Here is a 24,933-nt window from a genome sequence, read left to right on the forward strand (position 1 = left end):
TTATTAGAGCATAAGCTTTCGTGGACTACAGCCCACTTCTTCGGATGCATATAGAATGGATATGCATCCGAAGAAGTGGGCTGTAGTCCACGAAAGCTTATGCTCTAATAAATTTGTTAGTCTCTAAGGTGCCACAAGTACTCCTGTTCTTCTTTTTAAAGTAATCTTTAAGCTTTGATATTTTAAGCAGTTCATAATAGTCTTGGAAGATAAATTAGTAGTGATCAGGATGTTAGAAAATATTTGTTGTTTCAAGGCATTCGCTAAACTATCAATAATGTACAGTAGGGAGTCACCAGATAGGCTCACTTTTTACAATACATTCAAGTAAATTATATATTGATCCGCACTTGATGATAACTGACATGAATGTGAGAGCTCCAGGCCTCAGTTACTAATAGCAGCTGAGAACATTAACAGCTGTAGAGCTAGCATAAGTCACAGAACCAAAGGTCTCCTCCAGCCCTAGGGAATCCTTGCAACAATGGACTCACATAAGAAAAGAATGGGTTCTGCTTGCAGGCAGAAAAATGTTAACCAGTGCAGCAGGCTCAGAGGAAGCTATAATTAAACAGACACAGGCTTACTGTATTGCATGCTATTCAGCTTCTTCTCGTATGACCCATCTGGTGGTGAGTTGGGCCCTTCCTCAGACATACTGCGCACCCTCATATCTAGGACCTCACCAAATTCATGCACATTTTGGTCAATTTCATGCACATAGGTTTTTAAAAATCATAAATGTCACGATTTCAGCTATTTAACCATGACATTTCACGGTGTTGTCACTGTAGAGGTCCTTATCCAAAAAGGAGTTTTTTTGGGGGGGTTGCTGTACTGCTACCCTTACTTCTGCACTGCTGATGGCAGCAATGCTGCCTTCAGAGCTGGGCAACTGCCGGCCAGGAGCTCAGCTCTGAAGGCAGAGCCGCCACCAGCAGCAGCGCAGAAGTGAGGATGACATGGTATAGTATTGCCACCTTTGCTTCTGCGCTGCTGCCTTCAGAGCTGGGCGGCCGGAGAATGGCGGCTGCTGACTGAGGGCCCAGCTCTGCAGGCCGCAGCGCAGAAGTAAGGGTGGCAATACCGTACCAAGCCATCCTTACTTCTGCGCTGCTGCTGGTGGTGGCTCTGCCTTCAGAGCTGGGCTCCCGGCCAGCAGCTGCTGCTCTCCAGCTGCCCAGCTCTGAAGGCAGTGTTGCCACCAGCAGCAGTGCAGAAGTAAGGGTAGGAGTACTGCAACCCCCCCCCAATAATCTTGCGACTCCCTCCCCCACAACTCCATTTTGGGTCAGGACCCTACAATTACAACACTGTGAAACTTCAGATTTAAATAGCTAAATTCATGAAATTTACAATTTTTAAAATCCTATGTCTGTGAAATTGACCAAAATGGACCACGAATTTGCTAGGGACCTACCTATGTAGCATGTTTTGAATGCCAGGGTCACAGTGGTATGCCCATGGTTGGACTGCCACTTTTGGTCCCAGAGAACCAGCACAGTGTGGTGGGACCACATCATATTGGAAACCTGAAATGATGACCAGTGGCTGCAGAAATTCACAACGAGGAAGGACCTTCCTCGAGTTAGGCAAGAAGCTTGCACCCACCCTCCAGCACCACACCCCTCAATTTCAGAAACCCGTACCAGTACAGAAGTGGGTGTCTATTGCCCTTTGGAAGCTGGCAACACCCGACTGCTACCAATCAGTTGCCAACCACTTTGGGATTGAGAAATCAACTGACGGGGTGGTGGTTCTACAGGTTTACCAGGCTATTAGAACTGAGATCCACCCACAGGTGGTTGCCATTACCTAAGTCCTTGAAATTATATTGGGTTTTCAGAGGGGTTTTCTGAACTGTGCAGGGGTCGTTGATGGAATGCACTTCCCTATACTTTGCCCTTTGAAAGGGGCCAGTAAACGCATGAACCACAAAGGCTACTATTCACTGGTTCTCCAAGGCTTAGAGGACCATAGGGGTCAGTTCATGAACACAAATGTTAGGCATACAAGAACGGTCCACGATGTCAGAGTGCTCAGGAGATCGAGGTTGTGCTGCAGAGGGAAATAAGGGAATTTATTCCCCCCAAAATGAGGTGAGACTATACAGTGTTTTTGTGCCAACACTGATTTTAGGGGACCCTGCATATCTGCTCATACTGTGGCTCATGGAGCCTTACCCCAAAACTGCCAACCCAAGAAAAAGGGAATTCAACTACAGGCTGAGTAGCTGCAGAATGGTGGTGGAGTGCATCTTTGAGCATTTGAAAGCACATTGGTGAAGCCCCCGGACCCATCTGGATACCAACATGGTTCTGATTATTGTGGCATGCTATGCTTTACATAACTTATGTGAGGCTAAAGGGGACTACTTTGAGTGGACAGAGGACACAACTGCTTTCCAAAGTTTATATAGGCAACTTGATTTCAACCATGTGCACGCTGCTCCTGGTTCCCAGCAGGCCTGGTGGTGCTAGAAGCTTGCATATAATGAAACAGAGGGGAGCCAGAAGGTGAATTGGGACTGTGCCACAGTCTATTGTGCTGAGGTCAGAATCGTAATGCTGTGGTGCTGCTTGACAAGCTCAGTAGAGCATTTCCATCTACTTCTATTGCGAGATACTTCAGTGGGTTTTGATCCCCTGCAGTTAACAGGGTGAGGATGGACCCTCATTGTTAACAAATTTGGCTGTGGTTTTGTGCGGTGGAGATTGTTAACGCACTTTAATGCCATCATTGAGCAATGTTTTTGTTTCATGTTAACTGCTCTATTTTGGGTTGGTTTGTTGGCGGGGGAGGGGTGGGGGAGAGGGGAGGAGCTTTACGCATTGGTACAGTAATTATACAGGCTTTGGGAGGGACTTACATATTCCTTCCTTACAATTCTGTCTGATACCATATCTCCGAGCTCTTATCAAGTGCTATGCATGATTGCTCACATGGCATGACTACTCCCATGTTTGCCAGTGATAACTGTTCGGTTGGGGAGCCATAAAGCACTGGGTGTCAGGTATCTTCACTGTTACTTTTGTTTCTTTTGTATTCTTGCTTAATTATCATCAAAGACATAAAGATGTTTCAGTTAACTTGCCTCCTGATTTCCATTGTGGTACTGTGGACAGCAACAGTTATTTCACAGCATACTTCAGGGCCCTATAGTCAGCAGAGATCTGGACTCAGCAGTGAGTCAGAGCTGTCTGTGCAGAACACAGACAATAGCTGCTTGCTGGGGCTGCATGTTGGGAACTACTTTGCTTGAAAGGCAGAGATTCAAGAATTCAAGCATCAAAGGAAGGTGGGAGGCCATTCATGGGGCTGGAAGAAAGAGTAACTCTGATAGGTAGTGAGGTGGCCTGATCAGCAGAATGTGTCCAGGTAAAGATGGTGGGAAAAAATCTCTCTCTAGGGAGGTTGCAAAAGTATGGTGGATTTTGACCCTGTTTATCAGTAAATATGGCTCCCATTCCATATGTCACCCATATGACTATGATCCCCAATGTATTCCCTAAAAGGAGGAGGAAGCAGATGGTGTGTGCATGGGGGTGTGGGGTGGGAGCGTGAAATGTCTTCTACTTGGTGTAGCATGCAGGAGTGGCTTTTCCTGGGAGAATGTCTTCTCCCTATACTGCTGGTTGAGGATACGGGCTTGAATTTCTCCTCTGTCAAATAGGCAAGAACCTGGAGTAACCAAAATATAATCTTAATGTGAAAGATGGGCACCAAACACAATTTCAGATCGAAATATCCTGAAGCTTGGGTGTGCTTGAAATCTCTGACATGCTAGGAATTTTTTCAAGTGGCTCCTATTTTTTTTTTTAAACTCATGAAAGAAACCATAACCTTGACCCAAACTCTTCCTCAATCTGGGGGTGTTAAAAATCCAGAACTGGATTGGAATGTTCTGGCCTCAGCCCTTCTCTGTTTGCAATCAAGTCTTTATTTGAAAATGCTCAAAAATGATGAGGATTTTACTCAAGATGAGCTTCTTACTTTCCAAGGTCAGGTTGGTGGTGTGACCAGCTTCAAAAATTTATCTAAGGGCTCAAGAACATGTAGGCAAGGAGAGGAAGGTTTTCATCAGTCTTCAGTATTGGGCCAAAAATAATGAAAGAACATACTGACATTATGAAGCACCAAACAAATTTGTACCATTTAGTTGCTTCATATCAGCAATTATATAACTCTTTATATGTTCTTTTCTCTACAGCTTGAAGATGACCAAAGTCAGTTTAATGTGAACCAGCTGCTACAATATACATATATTTGGAAGGTGTCCAGGTAAGAATGTTAGTAGCTGCGCTTAATAACCGTATATATTTGCTATCAGCACCTAGATGCCTTGGGGTGTGATTTCATCAACACTTATAAGCTAAGCAGAGCCAGGCTTTGGTTTGTACATGGATGGGAGAACTACCAAGATAACATAGGGTGCAGCATGAACCATTGCTGGCCTTTCAATAAATGCCACTTCTTCCAATGAGTCAGTATTGAGCCAATGTTGCATCACTGTGTTAGTGGTCATGATGCTATTGGGGGTGCTTCTGACAGTAATTACTGAAGTCAGTAGATATTGATTTTTGTCATGTGACAGAAACCCTGAGCCAGGCCATGTGACTGGACCAACAATTAAAGCATTTCTGTGCATCAGATTCTTATCACAGTACTGTCTTCAAGATGAAAAGAGAAGCTGATGTTTTGTGCTCCTCTGTTCATTAGAAGTCATGTAGAGCCAGGTTGTTTTAACCCTTGTGCTCTGGCTAAATTCTGTCTAAGGTTGGAGATTGCAGCAAGTGAAGTAAAATGAGCTCAACAGGTTTCCCTCCCCCCCTTCTGGCCTCACTGGTTGTTTGGCAGAATGGTCTGCTATATTGAACTATATTTTCTCCCGTCCCTTAATGTTGAGCATGTATGTGACATTTTTATTATAGATTCTATCATAAATAAAAGAAACTGTATTTTCTCCAGTTTGCAATAAAATGGCTTTCTGTGCACCTTATAATTTCAGTATAGTTGGCTATAGTGCTCTCTGCCATATATAGCATTTTTTACAAGCACAATGAGTGTTAACTGTGTAGTTAAACCCTGTTACACCTAGCCTTGTTAAAATAGCAACTCACTACAAATCCATGAGAATGGTGTTATGTAGAGAAAAATTATCATCATACAACATTTATAGCAGTGTTTGGCTCTTAAAATTCTCTCGTTATGAACAGGAGAACTTGAAAATTACAGCTGGGAGGAAAACATTCATGCCCCCCCCCCCCCCCCCCACACACACACACTTTTTTCCAAAGTTCCCTGGATTGAAGGAGCTGTAATTTTCTCGTGCTGCTGCTCATAAAGAGAGACTTTTCAGAGCCAAATACCAATATAAATACTGTGGCAATGGCTTCACTCTTCATAACATAGTCTTTGTAACCAGGTGCTATTTTAACAAAGGTAGTTATAATAGGGTTCGATGTAGCTCTAGGGCTGATGTGTCAAGGACACCCAGATCTCTCATAGAAGATTAGGGTTGAAAGAGACTACAGGAGGTCATTTAGTCCAACCCCCTGTTCAAAGCAGGACCAACCCCAACTAAATCATCCGTGCTAGATCTTTGTCAAGCCGGGCCTTAAAACCTCTAAGGATGGAGATTCCACCAGCTCCCTAGGTAACCCATTCCAGTGCTTCACCACCCTCCTAGTGAAATAGTTTTTCCTAATATTCAACCTAGACCTCTCCCACTGCAACTTGAGACCATTGCCCCTTGTTCTGTCATCTGCCACCACTGAGAACAGCCTAGCTCCATCCTCTTTGGAACCCCCCTTCAGGTATTTGAAGGTTGCTATCAAATCCCCCCCCCACTCTTCTCTTCTGCAGACTAAATAAGCCCAGTTCCCTCAGCCGCTCCTCATAAATTATGTGCCCCAACTCCCTAATTAGTTTTGTTGCCCTTCGCTGGACTCTCTCCAAGTTGTTCACATCCTTTCTGTAGTGGGGGACCCAAAACTGGATGCAATACTCCAGACGTGGCCTCACCATTGCTGAATAGAGGGGAATAATCACTTCCCTCGATCTGCTGGCAATGCTCCTACTAATGCAGCCCAATAGCTTCTCATCCACTGTAATCCCCAGGTCCTTTTCTGCAGAACTGCTGCTTAGCCATCAGGTCCCCAGCCTGTAGCAGTGCATGGGATTCTTCCATCCTAAGTGCAGAACTCAGCACTTGTCCTTGTTGAACTTCATCAGATTTCTTTTGGCCCAATCCTCCAATTTCTCTAGGTCACTCTGGACCCTATCCCTACCCTCCAACGTAACTACCTCGCCCCCCATCTTAGTGTCATCCGCAAACTTGCCGAGGATGCAATCCATCCCATCACCCATCAATGAAGATGTTGAACAAAACTGGCCCCAGGACCAACTGCTGGGGCACTCCGCTTGATACCGGCTGCCAACTAGACATTGAGCTGTTGATCACTACCCATTGAGCCCGATGATCTAGCCAGCTTTCTATCCACCTTGTAGTCCATTCACCCAATCCATATTTTTTTTAACTTGCCGGCAAGAATACTTGGGAGACTGTATCAAAAGCTTTTCTAAAATCAAGATATATCACATCCACTGCTTTCCCCATATCCACAGAGCTAACTCTCCCTCCACTTTCACTGAGCAACTTTTGAAGGAGTGAGGAATATTTAGCTCTTATATAATAATAGTTAAATCTGATAGTGTTTTTCATCCATATCGCTCAAAGTGCTTTATAAAGGAAGTTAAACATCACATTTCCCATTTTACAGATGGGAAAATGAGGCACAGAGAGGCAGGGCTGGCTCTGGCTTTTTTGCCGCCACAGGCAAAAAAGCCTCCCGCCGCCCCGCCCCCCCACCCCCCGGCGGGGAGCGCGGCAGGAGAGGGCGCCAAGCCTGGCTGCGGCCCCGCTCTTCCCGGCCGGCCGGAGCGCTGGGGGGAGGGTGGCGAGCCCGCAGCAGCCCTGCTCTCCCCAGCCGGCCGGAGCGCCGGGAGGAGGGCAGAGAGCCTGGCCGTGGCCCCGCTCTCCCCGGCCGGCCGGAACGCCGGGGGAGGGTGACCCTGCTCTCCCCAGCTGGCCGGAGTGGCGGGGGAGGGCGGCCCCGCTCTTCCCGGCCGGCCGGAGCGCTGGGGGGAGGGTGGCGAGCCCGGCCAGGGCCCCGCTCTCCCCGACCGGCCAGAGCGCCGGGGGAGGGCGGTGAGCCCGCAGCGGCCCCGCTCTCCCCGGCCGGCCGGAGTGCCGGGGGAGGGCGGCCCTGCTCTTTCCGGCTGGCCTGAGTGCCGGGGGGAAGGCAGTGAGCCCGGCCATGGCCCCGCTCTCCCTGGCCAGCCGGAGCGCAGTGAAATTGTATTCACTTAAACCAGGGCTAATTTTTGCCCATATTTCTCAACATCAAGATGCCGTTAAATACAACATGCTGGTTAACCTGATGGGTGTAGTTAGATACAGTTTTTTATTAGCATATTAATAAATGGTCTTTTGGAAAGGAAACCTGGCAGCACTCCACAAGAAGTTCAGCTGTCAGGAAATTAAAAAATGGAATGCTGTAGTGTATGTAGTATATTACTCTGCATTATCATGTACAAGTTTGAATAGAAATCAACATCTGAGAGTGATTCTCACGTTTTGCTGCCTTATGTTGCAAAACTGTTTGTTGTATATTACCTGATGTGCTAATGTTATTGGATCCCTGGATATATGTTGGTTCTAACATGATATATACATGAGCAAAATAAATTACAGGATCGAGGCAGGAGCAGACTCGGGGGATAGAGATCTACACTAGGTTAATGTGGAAAGAAGAACAGGAGTACTTGTGGCACCTTAGAGACTAACAAATTTATTAGAGCATAAGCTTTCGTGGACTGGGCTGTAGTCCACGAAAGCTTATGCTCTAATAAATTTGTTAGTCTCTAAGGTGCCACAAGTACTCCTGTTCTTCTTTTTGCGGATACAGACTAACACGGCTGCTACTCTGAAACTTGAGGTTAATGTGGGTTACATCAGTTTCCCAAGTCCAGACTGAATGGAGTAGAAAAGTAAAGCTACAACATAAATGTTAGAAAGTAAGAGAAATAATTGAAATTGAAATAATTTGAAAAAATTAAATGTGTAAATATTAGAAATATAAGTAATTATTTAAATTTATTATTTCAACACTGTCCCTTTTTTAAAATGTACTTTTCTACACTGATGATCTGGTTCAGAGTTTATAAAATTCAGAATTATTTCGAGTTGTTTTGCAGAGATAGGGCTTGATTATCCATAGATTTCCACCCTATTTTGTGACCTAGACAGCAAAGCACTTAAATCCATCTCTATTCAAAAAAGCATTTAAGCACACACTTAACTTTAAACACACACAGTCAATGGGACTTAAGCGACTGCCTAAAGCTAAGCATATGCTTAAGTGGCTTGCAGAATTGGGGACTTATGTTTGCACAAAGTAGATTTAAAATGTTACCATTCCAATCTGGTGGCATTTTATACCTACTTTTTAGAAGGGTAAGTGACTACATAAGGGTAGTGAAGTGTCAGGTCCAATATTCTTTGAAATCTACATAAGCACTTGTCTTGATTCTGAATTCATATTTACACCAATGTAAAATCACCGTGGCCAATGAAGTTATTCCTGATTTATAGTGTGAGGTAAAAATAATGCCCACTTTCTTTTTCTACCTACCATTAACTGACTGTTGATTTATTTATTTTTTAATTTCCAGGAAGAACCTTGTTACATTTATTATGAAATATGGAGGTCAAGTGGAATATCTATTGCAAAATGAGGTATTTGTTCTCCGCCTGTTTTGCCAGAAAAGCATTAGCTTACTTGTGAAAAGTCTCTAATTATTAGATTAACCTGCCTGAAACTGAATTAAAGAGGACTCTTATTTAAAGCTGTTTAACCTGTTTTGGAAAGGGCGTGGAAATTTTAAACTAAAATTAATGACATCTAAATTATGATAAATGCTACAAGATTAAAACATTCATGGTAACGATTTCCTAGTGTTGGGGAACAACAAAAGGATCCAAGGCTCATTTTGAGTTAGCACCCAAATATTTGGATCTAGTTTTATTATAATCACTTGAGTCTGCAAAATTTGCCCCTCCCCCCAATTCTGCAAACACTTAAACATGTATTTCAGTGGTACTATCACATGCATAAAGTCAGGCATGAGTTTAAGAGTTTTCAGAATCAGGTTTAAACATAAAACTTGAGGGGGGTCCAATTGAACTGTAAATGCCACCAGAAAAGATTAATTTTACCCTTTCACTCCCAACCGTAGGCAGAATCTAACCCCAAAATGAAGATGAATGCTTAAATGACAGATAATCTGGGAGGGAATGAAGAAGACAAATAATAGGTTGAGCTGAGATTCTGGAGGTGGTGCAGACTCATCTTATTTTTGGTTAAACTAGTTCTTCCTTCTTTCATTTATGATTTGGGAAATGAAAGAAAGCACAAGACCTTGTTAGATCACAGAATATACTCATGCAGCTGCTTGGAGCTATTACAGTTTGATGCAGTAGAGTTTAACTAGTTGTGTTAAAGTAAGGAATTCTCTTGCAAAAGGTTATGCGCCAGAAAAAAACCCAAAACAAAAATCCACAACCAAACATCTCCATCCTGTTTCAGGGTACTAATCCCCCGCCACGCCAGATTTCAGTTTTTCAAGATTTTTTTTGTGCAGTAGATATTTCCATTTTGAATTATGAAAAATTACCAAAAATTCCTGCAAAAAAATTTACCTTTTTTGTGAAAATCCTTGAGACTTTTCTTTTGCGGGACCCCATCATCTGTTCAGTTACAGCCTGGGCTGTGTTTTAGCACAAGGGGATATGTGCAATGCAGCCCCATAATGGCATTCCAAGTCTTGGTGACCATGGGACATAGATCAGCAATTCAGGACCAAAACTACACAGCAATTTTAAACTAAGGCCCTGATCCTGAAAACAGATAGGCATTTGCTTAACTTAACACATATGAGCAGTGTTCCTTTGAACTCAGTGGAACTACTTATGTTTGCGAAGTTAGGCACATGTCTAAGTGTTTACAGGACTGTGGTCTGAGACCCCAATACTGCAGCCTCTTAGACTTTTTATTTATGTGAGAAGTTCCATTAAGCTCAGTTATACATGTGTGCTTGCAGTATTGGGACCAAAACAAAAAAGTTTCTAAACTGGAAAGGAGCTGTGCAAAACATTAATCACACAATTAACTGCACTCCAAGCTACATATCCTGCAATATATACCACATAGGCAAACCTCTGCACCTATATAAAATCCCTGGGACATCCCTTCTCTTAAGATTTTCACCTGGAGTTCCTGGCAATCAAAGGCTAATCAAACCTAAAGACTAGTCTGGACATCACACAGTCATTTGTTGCAGTCTACAAATATTTGTAGTTTATCCTAGCGTAAACTCATGATTCTTAAATTTTAGCATGAGTTAGTAACAGATGTTAAAAATACACCCATTTTTTTGCAGTGTTGATATGGCCATAGAGTTTACCTCAGGATCAGGGCCTAAGTTTGTGCCTTGTTGAGTTCACAATCCTTTCCTGAACCTACAGTGGTGTTGTCTTTATTCTTCACTGTATTGCACCAGTTTTATGCCAGTTGTAACTCCACTGTAACACAGCAGAGAATTGAGATGTGTGTGAAATTTTCCATGCACATAAAAACTATTATTATTAGAATTAATTGTTATGGTAATTGTCCTGAAAAAGTTATGAAGTGGGCATGGAATCTGCCTGTTTAGCTTGCAGCAGTGTAGGAAGTTAGGAGGGTAAGTCCCTCCGTGTTCAATAGAGCACTTAACTTTAAGCCAGTGGGACTTAGGTACTTGCTTAACATTAAGCATGTGGTTAAGTGCTTTGCTGAACTCAGATCTTAGTCTGTCCTCCAGCTCTGGTTTTAAGGTGGGAGATCTCCAGGTCCTTAGTAAATTTGTTTCAGCCATTTACATACCCACATCTTCAAACCCCATAAGTCATGGGTATTTGTTGAAAAACTTCAAAGTCATGGAATCCATGAGTGAGATCCATGGCAGAACTGTAGCCCTCGCTATTATTAATGTACAGTAAATGCCCTACAAGCTAGATGGTGGTTGCTACTATTACAAAATGAAAATCAGAGATAGAAGTATGACATTTTTGGCACAAGAGATACAGTTTGACCAAACATGTATGGAGCATTTCCACAATTAATGCCCTGAATGTTAGCCATTCTAATTGCCCCAATCATCTCTTGTAAGCCTGTAAAGAAACTTTTGTTTAACTTTTCATAAAGGGGATGTTCCACAGTGGGATGGTGTTTTAATTATAAAAATAATTTAAACATCAAAATATCCTCCAAAAGATATAGTGTTAAATAGTAGTATTTAAATATTTTCAGTAAATAAAACCTGTACATTATGTTGACTTTAATTCCTCCTGAATTTTAGGACATTCAGAACAAAAACCTCCCAAAATAGCTATAGAAAAATAAGTCTCTCTCTGTTCAGTCCATTAAGGCTAAATCAATGTGATATATCTATATCTGGAAAGGGAAGACTCTCCAGGTATTAAATGTCTGTCTGGAAAGAGAGATGATGAGAGAAAAATCTATCATCAGTCATATCTAGTTTAAAATATTTTTCATATCTTTGTCCTTTAAGGCAATAAGATCCATGCCTTGGGAGTACCAAGTCCATAAACCATACCTAATTATAACATTTCTTGCTTCACGCTTAACGGCACATTATATCATGGAAATGCAAATACTCTTCAAAACTTTCCAACATGCCTTTTTATAGGAATCCACAATGTATTCTGAAAACGTTAAAGAAGATATTTTTCCTCCACAGGAAGCATAGCAATCACCCTATTCATGGATTAGCCTGTGTGTCTGCAATGATAATGTATTACTCTGAAAACTCCTGTGTGTGCGTGTGTCTGTAGAGATAAAGTCCCTTGTGTTACAAATCCATATCCACATGTGGAAAAGAAAAATAGTAATATTCTCCAGGTCCATACAATAAAAAAGCCCACATAATCCCCTGGCTTTGTCATTGTTAAGGTGGTGACAAAGCTGTCCCATTTTAGCAGCTCCCGCCAGTATAGTTATGTGTACCCTGTACATACAGAGAGGAAAATCTGCAAGCATTTAATTTAAAAATCAACATGATGGGGGGAGGGGAAAGGAGGAAGAAAGGAAAATGCAATAATTTATAAAGGGACAGGTTAGAAAGTGATGGATCAATTTAAGACTGAAAGAAGCTCCAAAGTTTATTAGAGAACACAAACAACCACAATCAATCTCCTTCCCCTTCAATCCTTTTAAAAAGTGTTTTCATTTTATTTTTCAAAATTCTGTGAGTGTGCCTAATATATCCCTGCTCTAATTAAGTCAGTGGAGTTAGGATACAGTTATCCCAATATATTTATTTATTTCTATTAATGATAGATATTAACCTTCTTGTTACAGTTCAGTTACAGACTTTCAGCTTAGAAATAAAAAAGTTCATCTTAGGGGCAGTTTTTCTCTTTCAGTCATAGAAATGGATGAGTTACAAAAATAACTTTATCAGCACATTAACACACTGTAGCTCACTGAAAGGAATGTTATCAGTGTCGAGGCATAGAGAATATTTTAGGAGGAGAGTTTTTGCTTGCTCAGGGAATGTATTTCAGTCTTTAAGGTAGTCAGTAGTACAAATAAAGAAGGAATCCATGGAAATTATTTTAAATATTCTCCCCAATATAGAGTATGTAGTATTTACAGAGATCCCCTTTTAGATTCCTGGAGTCATAGAGTTTAAAGCCAGAAGGGATGACCAGATCATCTAGTCTGACTGCCTGAATATCACAGGCCACCAACACCACCCAGCACTAAAGGCAACAACCAATATTAGACCACCATATTACAGCCCACAGGAGACTAGACTGTTGTGTGCCACAGACAGAGAGTAGGAAGGAGCACCAGTGCCCGAAGGCCCCACAATGGCAAGTAAATGACTATCTGAAATATACCCAGGTAATCCTGGCAAATGACCTGCACCACAAACTGCAGAGGAAGGCAAAATAAACACCTACGGTCACTGCCTATCTGACCTGGTGGAAAATTCCTTCCCAGCCCCACATATGGTGATGAGTTAGATCCATAGCATGTGGGCAAGAACTAGGCAATCAAGCTCCTGAGAGAGAGACTGATGGCACCAACCCCAGAGCCCTGCTCCCCCTTCAAGTGCCCCATCTCCAGCCATGGCCATCCCTGATGCTTCAGAGGAAGGACATAAAACAAACAAAATGAGAATACACTGAGGGAGGGGAAATCCCTTCCTGACCCTGCAGGGGGCTGATTGAAATCCTGAACAATGAGCTTTTAGGAACAAAACATGTTAACTAGAAGTGAGCCCCAGGGCTGCTGAGCCCTGTGCCTCACCATTACAAGCAACCCCATCATAAAATCACGTTAATAAATTTGTCCAGCTCTCTCCGCAAGTTGTTTTGCCCTCCCACCTCCTACTGGGAGGCTGTTCCTGAATCTCACCCCTCTGATGGTTAGAAACATTCTTCACATTTCCAGCCAGAATTTGTTCATGACCTGTTTATACCCATTTGTTCTTGTGCCATCATTGCCTCTTAGCTTTAAATAGCTCTTCACCATCCTTGGTATTTATCCCGCATGTATTTGTATAGAGCAACCATATCCCCTCTGTCTTCTTTTTGCAATAGTAAACAAGTCAAGCTCTTCCAATCTCCTGTTAAACTAGTTCCTCTATTCCCTGGATCATCCTAATAGCTCTTCGCTGCACCTGTCTCAGTTTAAATGTATCTTTCTTGAACATGGGTGACCAGATTTGCACACTGTATTCAAAATGACGTCTTACCAATGCCTTGTAAAATGGCATTAATATTTTTCTCTCTCTCCTGGAAATGACTTGCCTCGCTCTTCCTAGGATCGCCTTTGTCTTTTTCACAGCCTCATCACATAGGTGGTTCATAGTAATCCTGTGATCAACCCACACCCCCTGATAATAATTTCTATTATCTTTAAAAATTCAGCTCTCTTCTCAAAGAGAGAGAGATTGTGCCAAACTCATCTTTTAACTTTGGTAAACCCTCATTGCATTATGTCCTCCTTTTTGTTTATCCCATTAATTTAATTGTTTCCTTCATATTTTGTTCTAAAGCCTTGCATACGACTGAGGTTTAGGCTAATAAGTTTTTAATTGCCCAAATCACTTTCCCTTTCTTAAGTATAGGTTCAACATTAGCTATTCTCCAGTCATATGATAGTAATACATCTGAATATACAGCTGTATTAAAAATCCTTATTCCCAGACCAGCAATTTCATGTGTTCGTTCTTTCAGTATTCTGGGATGTAAATTATTCCTTTATCCCGATTTGAGTGTATTAAACTCTTACGTTTTTGTTTCACCTCAGATGAAATACGTTTTTTATTTCTAGACACTCATTCCCATGAGCCATATTGCCTTCCTGCACATGTTCCATATTATCCTTATTGAAAACAGAGGCAATTTATTTATTTAGTTTTTGTGCCATACCTAGATTATCTTTAATCTTCTTCCCATCCACACTGCATAGTGGTCCAACCTCATCCTTCCTTATTCTCTCTCTATTTATTAAACTACTGAACCTCTTGTTATTTATTTTAATTTCCTTGGCGAGATTTATTTCATCTTAACTTTTTGCAGTTCTCATTTTATTCCTACATTTTCTAATCTCCACAATGTAGTTTTCTTTGCTGATCTGCCCCCTTTTCCATTCCCTCTAGGCTCTCTGCTTACTCCTAATAACCTTTTTGCAGAGGTTATTCATCTATCTGTGTATGGAGCCTTTCCCTACAAGTTTTTCCCCCTTGCTTGTGATGCAAATTTTTTTCACTTTTGATTTGAAGAAATTCCAAGACTCCTCCACATTTAAGTTCCTTAGCTCTTTAGTGCAGTTGACTTCAACTAATGCCTTTCATTTCCCAAAGTCTGCCCCTTTGAAGTAAAAAAATCATAGTTGATGACCTGGTTTTGATTATCCTTCCATTTAATTTAAACTGAATCAACTCATCATCACTTGATTCAAGATTACTTCCTATGACCTTCTATGATGTGTTCACAACTTAACAAAACCAAGTCTAAAATAAATTACATCATTTCTTGTTGATTCAGTGGCAATTTAAAGGAAACTGACATCTATCACTTCCAGGAATAAATAATTAGTAGCATTTATTCTTCAATCTATATCCAATATGTTAGTCTCCCATTATAACACAATTTCCAATAGTACTGATCTTTCTAATAATATTTGAAGAGATTTTGACCCAAACAGGTTTTCACTGATGTACAACACTATCCTATCAACTTTACCTTTATTCCTATCGGTCCTAAGCAGCACATACCCTTCAGTACCTGTATTCCAGTTATGAGTGCTTTTCACCAGGTTTCTGAAATCCCTGTAATACCTGGTTTGACCTCCTCATGGACTTTAAGGTCAGAAGGGACCATCATCATCATCTAGTCTGACCTCCAGCACTTTGCAGATCACAGAACCTTACCCACCCACTCCTATAATAGACCCCTAATCTCTAGCTGATTTTCTGAAGTCCTCAAATCATGGTTTAAAGACTTCAAGTTACAGAGAAGTCACCATTTACACTAGTTTAAACCTGCAAGTGACCTGTGCCCCATGCTGCAGAGGAAGGTGAAAAATCCCCAGGGTCTCTGCCAATCTGACCCAGGGGAACATTCCTTCCCAACCCCAAATATGGTGATCAGTTAGAGCATGTGGGAAAGACCCTGAGCATGTGGGAAAGACCCTGCCCCAGTAGTTCCAGTTCCTCCATTTAATTTACACTTCTCACATTAGTGTACAAACATTTCCATTGTTTCTCTAGGACTTCACCCAGTTTTCTATTTGGATTAGATATAATCCTTTCACTAACTGTAACAACTACTTGTCTACCACTCCACTCAATATTTGTAATTTTTTCTCTGTGCTGTCAATACTCTTACGTTGTGATGTTTCATTGTCCTTTATTATATCTTAATTTAGCTGATTTTCTTCCTCCTGTGTATTGAAACCCAGTCGTGGAGATTTCATGAGTCTCTCCCAACCTTCTCCTCTCATCTCCTAGTTAAAAGCCCTTCTTATCTATCATGCCAGCCTTGGTCCCAAAAGTTTAATACTGAAGTGGAGTCCATCAGTTGAGAAGAGTCTCTTCTTTCTGTTACTATCTTCCAATGAAAAAAGTAACAGAGGGTCCTGTGGCACCTTTGAGACTAACAGAAGTACTGGGAGCATAAGCTTTCGTGGGTAAGAACCTCACTTCTTCAGATGCAAGAACCTCACTTCTTCCAATGGTCAGTCATCCCAAAACCTTCTTCATAGAACCAATCCTTGAGCCATCTGTTGATTATCATTATCTTGTCATGCCTTCACCCTCCTTCTCTAGGGACCAGAAGAATTCAGCTGAAAATCACCTGAGGTTTCCTCCTCTTTAAGCACCTTACCCAGCTGAGTATACTCATCCTTGAGTCATTCTAGGGGGAATCTAGCAATGTAATTCGTCCCAACATGCAGCACAATCAGTGGATTTATCCATGTTCTCATCAGCTTCATGTCCACACTCGTATCCTTGGTCCTGGCAGACCGCATACTCTCCTCTGGATCTGGTCTGGTGAGAGACCTGTTGATTCTTCTGAGTATGGAGTCCCCAACCACATTGACCTGTCTCATCCTGGTGTTGGAATAAATCTGTCTTGTGTTCTGTGTCGCAGTCCCCTATACATCATCCTCACTTTTCCTTAAACTCCAGTTTCCGGTTTTCTCTGTCATCTCTACCTCTCTTCTTCCTTGCCACTGTATCTTCTACCTGTCTCCTCATTCCCTAGGGCAGCAAACCTGTTACCCAACTCAATTTCATCACCACTAGCTGAATCTCTACCTTGTCCTCATGGTCACATTCTTCAATGGATCACTCTGCTCTTCTTGCAGTCCATCCTCCAGAAACTTTTGTTTGGAAGGTGTCGCAAATCTTGAGTTGTCTGTACCACCTCCTCTCTCCTGTTCTGTATTATGCCTTCAAATTCCCAACTGAATTCCATCATCTCCAGCAGCATCTCTAATCTCTCTAATCTCTGCCATGAGTTCTATCAGGTGACATTTCATGCATAAGTAGCTTCCATCAGATACCCACTCAAGGATGATATACTTCTTTGGGTCACAAATTCTTAAATACACATCATATATCTGGAACAACTCAGTTTGTGTAAAAGACAGTGTAATTTGGCCAATGGGCTTGTAAAATACAATATTTTAAAAGTCTGGACTTTATCTTCATGAACATTTAATAGATTGGAAATATAATTTTTTTGGAGAAAGATAGGTTGCAAAATACTCAATGTCCTATCCATGTGTCAGAAGTAGTTATTCTATGGAGTCAGTACTTCTAGAAAGGAGGAACATGGCCCTGCAGAATGGCCCATTGATATGAGTAGGAGATAAAAAGTGGTGAGAACTCTGAGGGTTCCTGAAAAGCTTTTGAAGTTTCCAAGTTATCTGGTTCAAGGTCCCACAGAACTTGTTTGTTCAGAATTTGTGTTTTTTTTTATGAAACCCAGCTAAACCACCATGTTTTGCCTTAAAATCAATTTTAGAGGCTAAGTTGGTCACAGTTTTCAATCAAAACAAGGAATTAGTCCAAGAAGCTTAGCTTGGATAGGTCAAAAGGTTCTTAGACCTCCACAAAACCTTTGGTGAAACTGGCCTGACTCTTTCAGGTATGTAACCAAACACCGAAGCAGGTGATACCTAGCTTGTTAAAGATTTCATTAGGAAAGTTTCACCCTGCTCTATAGGAATCATGTAAGGCATATAGAGTTTCGCGCCTGCTGTCTTGAAGACTTTGCTACTCCTCAGTGGTCTGCAAAATTCCTGGGTTTATGTATGATGTCTTGTCTTTCGAGCCAGACTTATTTTTGGATGCACCCACTGACTTCAGTTTTACTTAGTGATAAGCTTTTTGTGAGGTATTTCTATTAAATGGGTTTTTTCTCCTTGCTGTCAACAGCATAAAGTGGATAAAGTGATTGAAGAAGCTAAAGCAATCTGCAGCGTTCTCTGTTCTGTGGAAACCAGGGCTATTACTGATGCAGTCAAGAAACTCCATTCAGTGCCACTGGGGAAAACACAGGTAAAGGATGCACTGAAACTTTTACAAGGTTGGCCTGAAGTGCTGATGTCCTATTCCCTCTTGGACACCATAACTTAAGTAGGTATCATTCATTTCTTCATTGATCATGATGAAGGGTCAAGGTACTGCCTTGCTACTTATTTTCTCGGAGGTGAATATTAGGGAGAAGCAGCTTAAAAAGAGAAAAGATTGTGAGCAATGAAACGTATGACTAGAAAGCAATAAAAGGTTGGTCTTGTGGGTAAGGTACTGAACTTGGAAATAGGAGAGATGGATTGTGTTCCCAGCTCTGCCATAGACTTCTTGTGTGACCTTGGACAAGTCATGTAGGATTAGGTTAGCGGAGGTTCTGAGCACTCAAAGCTCCATTTTAAGTCAGCATCTGGGGAATGCAGGTACTCTGCACTACTGAAAATCAGGCCATTAATCACTGTGAGTTAGTCATGCTAATGTTTTCTCACATTAATGAAATTTCTACTTCAGCGTTTTAAGAAGTTTAAGTTTTCCTCTGTCTTCCCATAAGTGGTCTCTATCCTGCTGTCCTTACTCATTGACTTGAGTTTTCATGTGGAAGGGACTGCAAGATTGGACCCATTCTTGTTGGTTTGCCCAGATCTTAGTTTCATCCACAATCTATCATTTTATCTCCTGCACAGTACACTTAGTTAAATAACCAAATATCAAAACAAAGTTTTAGCCCATAAATCTTGTGATGTATATAAGAACAGTCTTCTTAAGGCAGGGGGGAAAAATGGGTTAGAAGAGTCTGGAGAGACACTAATCTACCCAAAAAGAATTTGTACGAATAGGCCTGCTGTCTGGGTTGTGAATACCATGATGATACTACAAAACTGTGATTGGGGAAAGCTAATTTAGTTGTTTTGTAGCATTTCACATAGCATGACAGTGATACATGGCACAGATTTTTATGGCATATTACACACATCCGGTTAGTCATTTAAACCTGTGTTCTTCACACTTTCAAACCCCAATAAAATCATCATTCTCTCCAAGTATTTTTATCTGAGTAAACCTGAATCTGAGGTGTGAAATGGACTTGCCAAAGGGTACATAGTGAGTTAGTAGAAGAACTGGAATTTGAACTCAGAAAATCTTATTTCCTAGCCGTATGTTCAGTCCTCCTAGACTATGCCATAAGAGTGGATAGCTCAATTTTCTCACAGTAAATCAGACCAATTGGTTTCCTTTAATTTCTTCCCTAGCATTTTTTCTGCTTCATTGTTCGTTGTTGTTAAGTCTAGTTTATATAGCACTCCAAATATGTTTGGTGCTTCATTGATAAGTGTTTAAATCGCTGTCATGTGGAGCTTCCAATCTAAATGGGTCTGTGAAATACCATACATCCTCTGGTGTGGTGTTAATTTAAATACAAATATTCACAAGAATATTCTTCTGGTATTTCAGGTGACAAATGCAGTAGAGAAATAAATAAAAGAAACTACATCCGTTTATGACAAGACTTATTGTCTTTCATCTGTAGAGTCCATCTACCATTTCTGGGGACAGAGTTAAAAATCTTCCACATGAACAGAGTATTTTCTTCAGTGCCATGCTCTTAATAAACAGATGGCCGAAGAACCCAGTTCTTTGGCATGGGGAAAAGGCTAATTATGGGATAAACGTTCCTTTAGAAATGAACTAAAAAGTATAAAAAGGAAGGCAGCTGAGACTGATTCTTTCAAATTGGTACTGCGTTGGGAAATGGATTTCCCCCCAGGCGAAGGGAGATTCCACTTTCCCTTTATTTCATCAGCACCCTTGAACCCAAATCCTAAGAAGCAACCTACATCCAGTTTCGGTCAGGCTTGCCTAACTTGCCAGAATCAGTTTTCAGACATTCCATTTGAAATCAGAGACAGAAATATCCAAATCATGGCCTGCTTTGGACACCTCTAATCAGAAAACTGCATCCTAAATGCAGCAGTGAACTGGGGAGTGTGTGGGGGGGGGGGGGGGGGAGGGGAGGGGCTATGATTGCAGGTCTTCTTACATGAGTCTTAAATTTCTGTTAGTGAATAAAATCCATTGAGAAAGCTTGGGCTCTGCTTTTCTTCGGGGTCAGTGTTCCAGGTCCTATAAAACTGTAAACTGGATTGTTTGGCGCTTCAGCACTTAAGTGAGATAAGCCAAATCATAATCTGATCTGTTCTGTAGCGAGAACTCCAGTTCACATGTTCCTGTAGTGGGTTTCTCTTGTACTCCCAGCACTGGCTCAGTTCATTGCTCTGCCAGAGACATCCTCTGTAACGTTAACCAAGTAACACAGTCTCTCTGTGCCCAAGTTTCCTATACTGAAAATAGGCACAGTAATAATAATAATAATAACAATAATGCTTTTTCTGTCCTGTCTAGTTAAATTGTGAGCTCTTCAGGACAAGAGCTGCCTCTTATTATTTGCATGCAAAGCACCTATCACAATGGAAACCTGGTCTCAGCTAGGATCTCTAGGTGCCACTATAAAGCAAGTAATAAATGGTGATGGTGGTGGCCTCGTCTGAACATTAAAAAGAAAGTATCGTGGATTCTTTTCTGATAAAATACTTTCTCCCCAGCCCTGAATAGAACATCTAGATTGATACAAACTTTACAAAGAAGTAGCTTCATGTTGGTGAGATTTCTCTTCTATCAACATTTCCTTCAGGCTTGGTTAGCTGACCTAGCTCACGTTCCCTTGAAGCCTTCTTTTGAAGGCTGTCCATGACCTTGAATGACACCCCCTCCCTCCTTCATGAGACAGAGCTGATTAACAACTGACTTCAAAAAGTCAGCTACCAAATGGTTCCCGTGCCAGCAAATGCCTTTGCTGCTTCTTGTTTCCTACTTTTTTCAGAAACAAGTGCTAGAACAGTTGATTAGATTTGGGCAGCCCCTCAAAAGTTCAGGTTTTCTGCAAAAACAGCTGCTTCTCATCCAGAGGCAGCTGAATTATAAATGTAATAAAAGCAGACAAATATTTTCCTGTATGCATAGAAACTCAAGTTCAACTCAGTTTTCTAGTATAATTTCATATATCTATATCTCTGTATGTATGTATAATATGTATATATGTGCAGGTATGGATAAATGATGAGCCAGATCTTCAGGAGGTATAACTTAGCTCATCATATCTATCACTATATTTAGACTGAATCAGTATTCAGCAGTTTGATATTTGATGATGGGTCAATTCCTCTAGTCCTTATTCAAGCAAAACTCACATTGAAGTCATGAGTAGGAGTTTTGGCCCCATAAAAATACAGTGCAGTGTTTTTTGGCTACTGATGACACATTTTTTTCCCCTTGATTCTTAGGGATCTATGGACCACTTACTTATTAAGAACTATTAATTAAGAACTCAATAATAGTGGGGGATTTCAATTATCCCCATATTGACTGGGAACATGTCACCTCAGGACGAAATGCAGAGACAAAATTTCTCGATACTTTAAATGACTGCTTCTTGGAGCAGCTGGTACGGGAACCCACAAGGGGAGAGGCAACTCTCGATTTAATCCTGAGTAGCGCGCAGGTGCTGGTCCAAGAGGTAACTATAACAGGACCGCTTGGAAATAGTGACCATAATATAATAACATTTAACATCCTTGTGGTGGGAAGAACATCTCAACAACCCAACACTTTGGCATTCAATTTCAGAAAGAGGAACTATGCAAAAATGAGGGGATTACTTAAACAGAAATTAAAAGGTATAGTGACTAAAGTGAAATCCCTGCAAGCTGCATGGACGCTTTTCAAAGACACCATAATAGAGGACCAACTTAAATGTATACCCCAAATTAAAAAACACAGTAAAAGAACTAAAGAGCCACCGTGGCTTAACAACCATGTAAAAGAAGTGGTGAGAGATAAAAAGGCATCTTTTAAAAAGTGGAAGTCAAATCCTAGTGAGGTAAATAGAAAGGAGCATAAACACTGCCAAATTAAGTGTAAAAATGTAATAAGAAAAGCCAAAGAGGAGTTTGAAGAACAGTTAGCCAAAAACTCAAATGGTAATAACAAAATGTTTTTTAAGTACATCAGAAGCAGGAAGCTTGCTAAACAACCAGTGGGGCCCCTGGATCATTAAGATACAAAAGGAGCGCTTAAAGACGATAAAGACACTGCAGAGAACCTAAATGGATTCTTTGCTTCAGTCTTCACGGCTGAGGATGTTAGGGAGATTCCCAAACCTGAGCCAGCTTTTGTAGGTGACAAATCTGAGGAATTGTCACAGATCGAAGTGTCACTAGAGGAGATTTTGGAATTAATTGATACACTTAACAGTGACAAGTCACCGGGACCAGATGGCATTCACCCAAGAGTTCTGAAAGAACTCAAATGTGAAGTTGTGGAACTATTAACTATGGTTTGTAACCTGTCCTTTAAATTGGCTTCTGTACCCAATGACTGGAAGATAGCTAATGTAACGCCAATATTTAAAAAGGGCTCTAGAGGTAATCCTGGCAATTACAGACCAGTAAGTCTAACATCAGTACCAGGCAAATTAGTTGAAACAATAGTAAAGAATAAAATTGTCAGACACATAGAAGAACACAAATTGTTGGGCAAAAGTCAACATGGTTTCTGTAAAGGGAAATCGTGTCTTACTAATCTATTAGAGTTCTTTGAAGGGGTCAACAAACATGTGGACAAGGGGGATCCAATGGACATAATGTACTTAGATTTCCAGAAAGCCTTTGACAAGATCCCTCACCAAAGGCTCTTACGTAAATTAAGTTGTCATGGGATAAAAGGGAAGGTCCTTTCATGGATTGAGAACTGGTTAAAAGACAGGGAACAAAGGGTAGGAATAAATGGTAAATTCTCAGAATGGAGAGGGGTAACTAGTGGTGTTCCCCAAGGGTCAGTCCTAGGACCAGTCCTATTCAACTTATTCATAAATGATCTGGAGAAAGGGGTAAAAAGTGAGATGGCAAAGTTTGCAGATGACACTAAACTGCTCAAGATAGTTAAGACCAAAGTAGACTGTTAAGAACTTCAAAAACTTCAAAAAGATTGGGCAACAAAATGGAAAATGAAATTTAAAGTAGATAAATGTAAAGTAATGCACATTGGAAAAAATAACCCCAACTATATATACAATATGATGGGGGCTAATATAGCTACAACGAATTAGGAAAAAGATCTTGGAGTCATCGTGGATAGTTCTCTGAAGACGTTCACGCAGTGTGCAGTGGTGGTCAAAAAAGCAAACAGGATGTTAGGAATCATTAAAAAGGGGATAGAGAATAAGACGGAGAGTATCTTATTGCCCTTATATAAATCGATGGTACGCCCACATCTTGAATACTGTGTACAGATGTGGTCTCATCTCAAAAAAGATATACTGGCATTAGAAAAGATTCAGAGAAGGGCAACTAAAATGATGAGGAGTTTGGAACAGGTCCCATATGAGGACAGATTAAAGAGGCTAGGACTTTTCAGCTTGGAAAAGAGAAGACTAAGGGGGGATATGATAGAGGTAAATAAAATCATGACTGATGTGGAAAAAGTAAATAAGGAAAAGTTATTTACTTGTTCCCATAATACAAGAACTAGGGGCCACCAAATGAAATTAATGGGCAGCAGGTTTAAAATAAATAAAAGGAAGTTCTTCTTCCCACAGCGCACAGTCAACTTGTGGAACTCCTTGCCTGAGGAGGTTGTGAAGGCTAGCACTATAACAGCGTTTAAAAGAGAACTGGATAAATTCATGGAGGTTAAGTCAATTAATGGCTATTAGCCAGGATGGGTAAGGAATGGTGTCCTTAGCCTCTGTTTGTCAGACGGTGGAGATGGATGGCTGGAGACAGATCACTTGATCATTACCTGTTAGGTTCACTCTCTCTGGGGCACCTGGCATTGGCCACTGTTAGTAGACAGGATACTGGGCTAGATGGACCTTTGGTCTGACCCAGTACAGCCGTTCTTATGTTCTTATCTAATATGTCTGGTTTAGGTGTTTCTGTAGTACCCATCAACATAGCTGCCAAAGTAGTGTAGGTTTCCTGCGGGGTTCCATGGGTATAAGTCCCTGTCTACTGAAAGCCTGAAATCAGGATGCATAACTGGTTCAAAGTTCCAGTCTATTGGCGAGTCTTGGGTGCTCCTGGTCGTCTTCGGCGCCAGTGAACTTTCCCCAACAAACCCCTCCAGTGCCATCTTCTGCCGCTCTCTGCAAAGCCACACAGAGCGACCACCTCCCCACTTAACTAGCTACAGCCTCCCTCCTTGTCCTCAATGCAGAGTCCCAAGCTCCAGTACTCACAGCCCCATGCAGCTCTGGGCAGCCGTGTTACTTGGTCCACCTCCGGCCTGTCCTTCTCGGGCAATTCCTCCCTGGCACAGTGCTCCTCCTGGCTCCTGTCCTGGGCTGTCCCCGATCGGCCCTGTCTGTCTCAGGCCTCGGGCAGGTTCTCTCTGCTTCACTTTTCCAGGGCCTCTGGCTGCCTCTCCCTCTCCTTGGAGCTCCAGTGCTGCCCCCTGGAGTTTCCCTCCTTTTTTCTTACTCTCCCCCTCCCCTTTAGGAAAAAGATTTAAAGGGCCATGCTCTCTAAACCCCAAAGGGGTTACATCTATGTTTCAGCTTTATACTTCAGCAATGCATTTATAGCATCTTGGTCAATATTAACATATGAATGGTGCTTATTGCAAGTGAGGACTTGGTGGTGCAGCTGGTTAAAATTAAATTTTAAAGAATCGTCTATTAAATTATTTATGCACATAAAT

At 41.5% G+C, this 24,933-nt stretch overlaps 1 protein-coding gene across 3 annotated transcripts in view; it reads left to right on the forward strand.

Annotated features, from left to right (window-relative positions):
• PIK3C2G (phosphatidylinositol-4-phosphate 3-kinase catalytic subunit type 2 gamma) overlaps positions 1-24,933 on the forward strand; it is a 293,772-nt gene that overhangs the window by 35,553 nt on the left and 233,286 nt on the right. For all 3 annotated transcript variants that reach the window (XM_054036231.1, XM_054036253.1, XM_054036242.1), the window contains exons 7-9: positions 4,211-4,281; positions 8,737-8,800; positions 18,085-18,207. In XM_054036231.1, the coding sequence (XP_053892206.1) occupies positions 4,211-4,281; positions 8,737-8,800; positions 18,085-18,207 (258 nt within the window). The remainder of the gene's footprint in view (positions 1-4,210; positions 4,282-8,736; positions 8,801-18,084; positions 18,208-24,933) is intronic.

This window comes from Malaclemys terrapin, chromosome 1 (assembly GCF_027887155.1).
Source record: "Malaclemys terrapin pileata isolate rMalTer1 chromosome 1, rMalTer1.hap1, whole genome shotgun sequence".
Lineage (NCBI taxonomy): Eukaryota > Metazoa > Chordata > Testudines > Emydidae > Malaclemys > Malaclemys terrapin.